Source organism: Talpa europaea (genome assembly GCF_964194135.1).
Source record: "Talpa europaea genome assembly, chromosome: 9".
NCBI classification, from domain to species: Eukaryota; Metazoa; Chordata; class Mammalia; order Eulipotyphla; family Talpidae; genus Talpa; species Talpa europaea.
In genome coordinates, this window is record NC_140076.1 from 76655371 (window position 1) to 76665068 (window position 9698).

The 9698-nt window shown below is 45.5% G+C and overlaps 1 protein-coding gene across 1 annotated transcript; it reads right to left on the reverse strand.

Moving 5' to 3' along the window:
• Nucleotides 1-2049: 2049 nt before the first annotated feature.
• TSACC (TSSK6 activating cochaperone) lies at nt 2050-2854 on the reverse strand (the record flags this gene model as incomplete). The annotated part of the gene is given in 3 exon segments (XM_084242404.1): nt 2050-2288; nt 2292-2321; nt 2660-2854. Coding segments are annotated over 3 exon segments (315 nt in total). The 3' UTR covers nt 2050-2198.
• Between the last annotated feature and the right edge of the window lie 6844 nt (nt 2855-9698).

Below are 9698 nucleotides of genomic sequence, written 5' to 3' on the forward strand. Positions count from 1 at the left end.
TGTCTCTGGTGAATCGCACCCCAACCCTGCACCTCTGGTTTATACCCCAGTTCTTGTATGCATAAAATAAATGAAAAAATAAATCTCTAAAAAATAAAAATAAAATCGGGCCTCCCCGATGGCGCAGCGGTTGAGCGCTGGGTTGCGAAGCTGCCCGCGGCCTCTGTGGCGCCGGTTCGATCCCCGGCTGCTCCCCGGCCACCAGAGGAGGGTCCCACATGGCGCGCAGACCTCTCCTGCCGCCCGCTGCTCCCCTCAGCAGTGTACTTCGGTCCTTCTGCCTGCTCTGCTCCCCACTCTGGCTCTGGTGAATTCTCTCACCCTCCCGCGCTTCTGACTGTACTCAGTGCATGTATAAACAAACAAACAAACAAATAAATAAATAAATAAAACATGCCTCTTAAAAAATTTAAAAAAAATAAAAAAATAAAAATAAAATAAAATTTAAGGAAGATAGAACCCTATTCATATTTTATTCAAAAACTGCAGTTTGATGAGAATGATAGGATGATGAAGCTGAAACAAGTTTTCAGACATAATTTCTTCTTCCCCTTGTATTCAAGCACAATTTGATGCAAACTTATCTACAACTATTGGGCTTCTCTCTAGAGTTATTTTAATTCCCACTTTCTCTTTCCCCATGATCCATAGCTTTATAAGAAATTATTCCTGAATGCCAAACCCTAGTTCCTCATGCTTCATGTCTGTCTTATTCTCGTTCTGTCCTCTTTAATAGGGCAGAACAAAGAAATCTCTCTGAAAAGCCATTCAAAGAGTTGAAGTCCGATGCAAAATCCTCTTTCAATCACTGCTTTCTTACTTTTTTTTCATCTCTGTATTCAACCCTAAATCCCTATTCATCTTTTCCATATTGTGCCAGAAAAATAAGGCCTCTAGGGAAAGAGCACCCAATATCAAGAACAATTTGTCAATATACTATAAGAGAAAGTGATTATGCAATGTGGCTCAAAGAGCTAACCTCGTTTGTACCCTTTCAAATACCAAAAACTTATGGCTGCTCTTGAACACTCATTAGAGCTAAACCAGCTTCCCAACTTAGAAATTCCTGATTCTGTCTTGGTATTTAAGTTCAAGACTAATCTTCTGCAATATAGCTCAGGTTTATCCATGGTCTATCTTTATTTCTAAATGCTTCATCCACACCATGGAAGTTTCATGTTAGAGTGCTATGATTCGTTTATGCAGGTCTCTTGCCTTCCAATTCTCCTTCCACCCCAAAATGTTTTGCCCATGGTGTTTCTACTATGCTATGTGTACCTGCCTATTACTTGAAGGCATCCAATGGTTCTCCGGTGCTTCAAATAAAACCAAAGCTTCTAATGGTTGCTATCAAGACAATTCCATGGGGATAGCTGTCTTGTATTTTGACTCCTCTACATTCTAGTTGCTATCTTATATTCTAGAAGGGGGACAGAATCTCTTCTCCTAATTTCTGATTATTATTATTCTCCCACCTCTAGGTCTTCAGCCAAGCTTTCCAACTGACTTACAACTACCTGACTTCATCTGTCCATGCCACCCAACCCCACCCCACCCCATCATAAAGTAGCCTCATAAGGCTGCTTCCTCCAGCAAGATTCCAAGATCGATCAAGTTGTATCCTGGTAGCCTCCAACATTATCTCCCAATTCCCATTATCTCTCAGGGTATCAGTGAATTCTGCAATGAATTATCTCTGTCTCATCTGTCTTGCCAGACAGTAAATCCCTCCCAAATTGTCTCTTCTATAATGTGTATCCCCAAGTGCCTTGCACAATGTTTCCCACTCAGTAAGCACTTAATATGAATCCGTGAACGAACCAACCACAAATAGAATACATATGCCCACATTTTACCAAAGCTTTGTTGGGAAGAGAGAGGGGAAAAACATATATAATATGGCCTCCCTGGTGGCACAAGGGGTTAAGATGCCACCTATGAAGCAATCCGCAGCCACTGCAGCACAAGTTCAATCCCTGGCCAGGGAGGTGACCCGCATGGCACAGCAGACCTCTCCTGATTCACCCACTGCTCCCCTCAGCAGTGTATTTCAGTCAATCTGCCTGTTCTGTTCCCCACTCTGTCTCTGGTGAATCCTCTCACCCGCCTCCCCTGCACCTCTGGCCTGTACCCCAGCTCTTGTATGCATAAAAATAAAATAAATATTAAAAAAATACATACTAACTTTGTTCCACAATTCATTTACTGAATTGGGGCAGGTGACTTAAAAACAGGTTGTGAGATAAGACTGGGAGAGTAGAGTTCTGGTTTTCCTTCCCAGGAGCCAGTTATGTAATGGATGCTTGTAAATTTTCCAAAATAGGGCCTCCCTCGTGGCACAGCGGTTGAGCGCTGGGTTGCGAAGCTGCCCACGGCCTCTGCGGCGCCGGTTCAATCCCCAGCTGCTCCCCGGCCACCGGAGGAGGGTCCCACATGGCGCGTAGACCTCTCCTGCTGCCCGCTGCTCCCGTCCGCTGTGTACTTTGGTCCTTCTGCCTGCTCTGCTCCCCGCTCTGGCTCTGGTGAATTCTCTCACCCTCCCGCGCTTCTGACTGTACCCAGTGCATGTATAAACAAAACAAACAAACAAACAAATAAATAAATAAAACATGCCTCTATTAAAAAAAAATTAAAAAAAAATAAATAAATTTTCCAAAATAGCCATTTGTTGTTGGGCAAACTGAGTCTGAAAATGGAGATTAGCATACATACATTCTAGGTGTCCTAGGCATTGCTTGGGCTGATGGTCAACTCCTGAAGGAAAAGCAATGGAGGTGCAAAGGGGCAAAAGAGAAAGGCTAATTGTAGTTAGGTTGGAAGTACATAAGGCGGCTCCTCTAGTCTTTCCAGGCATAATTCAACCCAGGTACACATGTGCTCAACTGTCACCTCTTCAGTGAGGCCTACCCAGCTGCCTCCCTATTCGAATTTGAAACCACCATTGGAATTTATTCCCTTTTTCCCTTGCTTTGTTTTCCCCAGTATTAAGATCATACGTATTTTGTTTAAGTTCATATGTATTTTTGTTTCAGTTCCCTTGCAGGATATAAAATTCAGGAATACAGGGTTGCTGTCTTTTTTTTTTTTAAAGATTTATTTATTTATGCATACAAGAGCTGGGGTATAGGCCAGAGAAGTGGGGGGTGAGAGGATTCACCAGAGACATAGTGGGGGACAGAACAGGCAGATTGACCGAAGTACACTGCTGAGGGGAGCAGCGGGCAAGTCAGGAGAGGTCTGCTGCACCATGTGGGTTTCTCCCTGGCCGGCCGGGGATCGAACTCATGTTGCAGAGGCTGCGGATTGCTTCATAGTGTGGTGTTAAACCCCTTGCGCCATCAGGGAGGCCCCTGCTTTTATTTTTAATTTGATTTGTTCTCTACTGTATTCTTAGCATGAAAGTGTACATAAGTGTTCAACATATGGCACAGAAGTGCTCAACAAGGGGCCTTCCTGGTGGTGCAAGGGATTAAATCTTAAATGTTATTTTCTTTTTTTTTTAGATTCATTTATTTATACAAGCACTGGGTACAGTCGGAAGTGCGGGAGGATGAGAGAATTTACCAGAACCAGAGAACAGAACAGGCAGACTGACGAAATACACTGCTGAGGGGAGCAGTGGGTGCGGCAGGAGAGGTCTGCACGCCATGTGGGACCCTCACCAGTGGCCGGGGATTGAACTGGCGCTGTAGAGGCTGCGGGCAGCTTTGCAGCCCAGCGCCCAACAGCTATGCCACCAGGGGAGGCCCTAAATCTCAGCACTATTAAGCCATCTCCAATGACTGCATGAGTTTGATCCCCGGCCAGGGAGATACCCACATGGTGCAGTACACTGCTCCCCTCAGCAGTGTACTTCAGTCAATCTGCCTGTTCTGCTCCCCACTCTGTCTCTGGTGGTGACTCTCACCCACCTGCACCTCTGGCCTACACCCCAGCTCTTGTATGAATAAATAAATAAATCTTTTAAAAAAAGAAAAGGGCAAGAGCTCAGTATGAATATCACAGTAAAAGAGAAAGCTCCATGTAGGTGGAGAATATTTTGGGCGCCTTGAAAACTTAGGGAGCTTTTGATGAGTGGAAAAAGTATTTCAGGTGGGAGCAAAAAGGACAGCATAAGCAAAGGCAGGCAAGCAAGAATATTGCTAGAATGACAAGGAGTCTAGGAAATTGGCCAGAATTAAGGGTGAAGAGATTGAGGAGGCAGGATAGGCCACAGAAGACCTTTAACAATAGCAAATCTGGGACTTCAGGTTTCTCTTGAATATAGTGAAAAGTCATTGAGGATTTTGAATTAGAAAACAAGATAAAATTGTATTTTAAGGGCCTCCCCAGTGGCGCAGCGGTTGAACGCTGGGTTGCGAAGCTGCCCGCAGCCTCTGCAGAGCTGGTTTGATCCCCAGCTGCTCCCCGGCCACCGGAGGAGGGTCCCACATGGCGCGCAGACCTCTCCTGCCGCCCGCTGCTCCCCTCAGCAGTGTACTTCGGTCCTTCTGCCTGCTCTGCTCCCTGCTCTGGCTCTGGTGATTCTCTCACCCTCCCGCGCTTCTGACTGTACCCAGTGCTTGTATGTATAAATAAATAAATAAATAAATAAATAAATAAATAAATAAATCTTAAAAAAAAAATTGTATTTTAACTAATCTAACGGTATTAAGATGGATTGCCCATGGAAGAATTTCTTCAATGGGAAAATAGATAACCTTTAGCAAAATAGTGAGGTTAGAAGGAAAAATTGATTTGTAGGTAGATGATACTGGGCCCTGGAATAGACATGTTATTGTTGTCTAGGGAAAATCCTTTCTCTGGGAAACTATTCTTTCTCTACTTTCCAGGCCATACTGGTAGAAATGCATCAGGTCCCTCTCCCTCAACATGTGACCCAACACAAGCCAATCATGGTATCCTGCCAACATGGTTATTGACTGATCCAAGGGGCAAGTACATGAGGAAAATTGTTGGGATCACTATCTAAATTCTTTTTTTTTTTTTTTAAATAGAGGCATTTTTTTTTTTAATTTATTTGTTTGTTTTGTTTACACATGGACTGGGTACAGTCAGAAGCACGGGAGGGTGAGAGAATTCACCAGAGCCAGAGTGGGGAGCAGAGCAGGCAGAAGGACCGAAGTACACTGCTGAGGGGAGCAGCGGGCGGCAGGAGAGGTCTGCGCGCCATGTGGGACCCTCCTCTGGTGGCCGGGGAGCAGCCGGGGATCGAACCGGCGCCGCAGAGGCCGCGGGCAGCCTCGCGACCCAGCGCTCAACCACTGCGCCACTGGGGAGGCCCTCACTATCTAAATTCTGTGTCAAAGGAGCTTGCTTGCTTCTCATTTGCTATGCATAAAGATGGAGCTAATAAAATCTATTGAATTTGACCAGCATGTCCTAAGAAGCTGATACAGCAAGAGATAGCATATAGGAGGTGGATAGACAGACTCCTACAGGCCTTGAAACCCCAGCTCCAGTCCCTGAGGCCCTGGTTTTTGCCGCTTTTTCCTGTTCTGTGGCTATCTCACGTCCCAACTGTGCAATCCTATGAACTTTCTTTCTTACTCAGGAGTCTGAGTTGGGGTTCTGCCATATTAACATAAATCATATTTTGGACATACTGAATCTTAGGTAAGACTAGGCAGTCCAAATATGACTGCCTAGAGAAAGAGCCAGAGACATAGCACCTGAGCTCAGGTAAAAGGTCAAACTTCCAGGCCAGCCACAAAGAGGTGAAGAAGCTGCAAAAATAGCTCTGCAAGGGAAAAATCTGAGAAAGAAAACTGTTCTTTTGGGGGAAGACCTCCTCAGGAGTTTAGAAAATAAAAGAAGTGACAAAGTAGAGTGATGACTAGAAAGGCAGAATAGTAGGGACCATGGAAAGAATGAAAGCATTTCAGTTAGTGGGAATGTTATAGAGCAGCTTTAGGACATCCTGTTCCCCCTAACAGGAAGTCCAGAATTCAATGTCATAATGAAATTTTTAAAAGGATAGAAAAACTGAATTTGCCTATTCATTTATACATGTAAGAGACAGCTCAGTGCCCGCAATGTTGTCTGTCCCTGAGAATACCAAAGTGAGCTACTCTCAGGGTGTGGATGCTACTCTCAGGAAAGAGACAGTATCGCATAGACAGTCGCTAAGCAGTCAAGAGTGCCCCTTATATCCCATAAATCCAATAAGAGCATCCAACTTAGTGTGTGGATTATTTTTGATGTCATCTCAGCTGGGATTTGAAGGATGAAGAAAAAGAGAATGTCTCTCCGTGATAAACAAGCCTTGGGGCAGAACAGAGGTTGACAAGCAAGTTGTATGAAGGTAGAGGTCTTATTCATGTCTTTTTTCTTTAAAGATATATGTATTTATGCATACAAAAACTGGGGTATAAGCAAGAGGTGTGGGAGGTAAGAGTATTCACCAGAGACAGAGTGGGGAGCAGAAGGGGCAGATGTATTGAAATACACTGCTGAGGGGAATAGCGGGCAAGACAGAAATGGTCTGCTGCGCCATGTGGGTTAGCTCCCTGGCCGGGGATTGAAGTCATGTCACAGAGGCTGGGGATAGCATGATAGCTATCTTTGACCCCTGCGCCACCAGGGAAGCCCCTGTTATTCTTGTCTTTTATGTAGAATGCAAACAGGAAGGCCTGCCAAGAGGAAGTGTGCTGATGGGGGTGCTCTAGGCTGAGGCCAATTTTGTCTGGAAAGTCACTGAGCCAATGAGAGTTGACATCTGTTTTGCTCCCTGTCAGTTGCTCTCAATGAGGGAAATTTAGGTTTTTTTCACCATGTTTGTGGATTTCAAGTCCTACTGTTTTTTGTTGTTTTTTTTTTTTTAATTATTCCTTTGGTTTTTAATCTTTTCTTTTTAAGATTTATTTATTTGTGCATATAAGAACTGGAGTGTAGACCAGAGGTGCAGGGGGCGAGAGGATTCACCAGAGATAGTGGGGAGCAGAACAGGCAGACCTACTGAAATACACTGCTGAGGGGAGTAGCAGGCAAGACAGGAGAGGTCTACTGCACCATGTGGGTTAGCTCCCTGGCTGGGGATCAAATTCATGTTGCAGTGGCTGGCGATTGCTTGATAGTGCTGACACTTAACCTCTTGCGCCACCAGGGAGGCCCCTAAAGGATTTCTGACAATGTATAACAGAGGATGAAATTGAAGAGAAGTCAAAGGAGGTAGAACAGAGAAAATTATCTCATATATTTCTTACAATGACCATATGAAGTAGATGACTTTGTTCACATTTCATTTGAGGAAATGTAAAGTCAGGAAATGTGCTAATTAGAATGTGGCAGTGCTGAAATTAAATCTGGACCTATAGATTTCAAAGCTTTGCTCTTTACCACCACTCTATATACTCTGTGAAAAGAGTCAGTTTATTTATGTCCATGCTAAATGCAGTGGGCTTCTCAAATACAGTAACTTATGCCACCTATAGTTAAGTAGCAGGATCTGGAGTCCAGACAGGCTCAGGGACTTCCCTCACCACCAATGAACTGCCCCACTGAGTATCTGTTCATGCTACTCAACACTACGTGTGTCTCCTGGAATCCCTGTCCATAAGTCTTGTTCTAAGAATTTTTTTTTAAGATTCATTTATTTTTTTATGCATATAAGAGCTGGGGTACAGGCCAGAAGTGTGGGGGGCTGAGAGGATTCACCAGAGACAGAGTGGGGAACAGAACAGGCACATTGACTGAAATACACTGCTGAGAGGAACAGCGGGTGAGTCGGGAGAGGTGTGCTGCACCATGTGGGTAGCTCCCTGGCTGGGGATCGAACTCATACTGCAGTGGCTGCAGATAGCTTCACAGTGCTGCATCTTAACCCCTTGCGCCGCCAGGGAGGTTCCTAAGTATTTTTTTTAAAGATTTATTTATTTATGTATACAAGAACTGGGGTACAGGCCAGAGGTAGGGGATGGTGAGAGGATTCACCAGAGACACAGAAGGGAGGAGTACAGGTGGATCTACTGAAATACACTGCTGAGAGGTGCAGCGGGCAAGACAGACTAGGTCTGCTGCGCCATGTGGGTTGCTACCTGGTGGACTGGGGGATGGAACTCTCGTGCTGCAGAGGCTGCGGATAGCTTCACAGTGCTGTGCTTAACGCCTTGCAACACCAGGGAGGCCCAAGTCTTGTTCTAAGTATTAAGAAGAGACGCAAAAGAAGAATATATTCATTTGACAAAGAACTATTGAGCATCTATTAAACAGACCCAATTCTGGGCCCTGGGAATGCAGCAATGTTTCCATTTAATGAGGGATGCCTAACAAATACAAACACTTTCCAGTTAGCCAAGTAACAAAAAAAAAATACATACAGCCAGAAGCATTCTCCCCAATGCTGATCAGATAAAGCCTGGATTTTAAGGGAAGGGAAGCAGAGCTTCTGACACACACCTTTTCTGTTAGTAGGATGACTAGTATGCTGCTTCACCAACACCAAAGGTGTGGTGCCTGGGAAAGAATCTTAGCGTCACATGATTAACAACCCACACTAGTATTTTAATATCGGCAATTTCACAAATATCGACAATTTCACAAATTCTCCTACAAATCTCAGTCTCTTCCAATTTGGGAGGAAAAGCATACTATTCTTGAATAGCTCGTGCTCTCAACAGTCCATTCACTAGTTTGGGAAACAGACGTTCCTATGATTACTGTTTTGTTGGTTGGTTGGTTTTTTCTTTTTTCCTCCTGGACAAAATAGCCATTTACCCAAACCCAAAAGTGTCCTGCAAACGGGCAATTACTCTGTGTTCTATCAGTCCTTTTTTCTCTCCTGGATAGTAATTTTAAAACTACGGCTTATTATTATAGCTAGAGCACCTGCAGCTGAATGGATGAGAAGGGCAGGAGAGGGAATAGCCGTGAAGAAAGAAAAATCTCAAAGTACTACAAGGAACACTTGAGAAAATGTTTTAGTTAAGATAACTCGGGGAAAGGCCATCACCCTCTGGTACTGCTCACAACCTAAGTAGAAAGCTTTTGCCTAAAAGGAGAAAGGTCCGCACACAGCCACGAGTGCAGCGACAAAAAACTACAACTCCCAGCGTGTCCCAAAAAAGGCTGGTTACCGGCCAGTCCAGCCCCTTCCGACTACAACTCCCATTTCACCCTGCGTCAAATGACTGAGGTCTTGCTTCACCTGGTGCTCCAAGTTCCGCTCCTGTCCACCCCGCCCCGTTGCTAAGGCTGGAACCAAGGAGAAGAAGTTGCCACTTCCCTCTTGCCCGTCTCGGCCTGAACCAGCTGAAGCGCAAGGGAGCTCACTAACCTCACATGTGGTGCCAACCGAAAGCCTCAATCCCACCACCCCCCCTCGCAGCTGATACACATGCGCAGTGTCGAGCTGACCAACTGCCGCGCTTGGGCGCTTGCGCGGAGATTGGCGCTGCACGTGGCCGGGAGCGGCCACCCTATTGCGCAAGTGCGCCGGCTCTCCCCTTGCTAGCGTCGCGCTCTCTCTAACTAGCTTGCCCTGCCGTTCTGACGTAGGAGGCGGAGCTAAGAATGCCAATTGGCCTGTTTTTCTGCCGGTCAAAGGGTTGGGCGCGGTGATTGGCGGTAACCCGCCCAGTAGCGGGTTTAGGTGTAAGCCCTGAGGAGGCAGCGTTTTTCTGGGCTTCTCTCTGGTTCTCTCTCCAGAAGGTTCTGCCGGTTCCCTCAGCTCTGGGTACCCGGCTCTACATCGCGCCGCC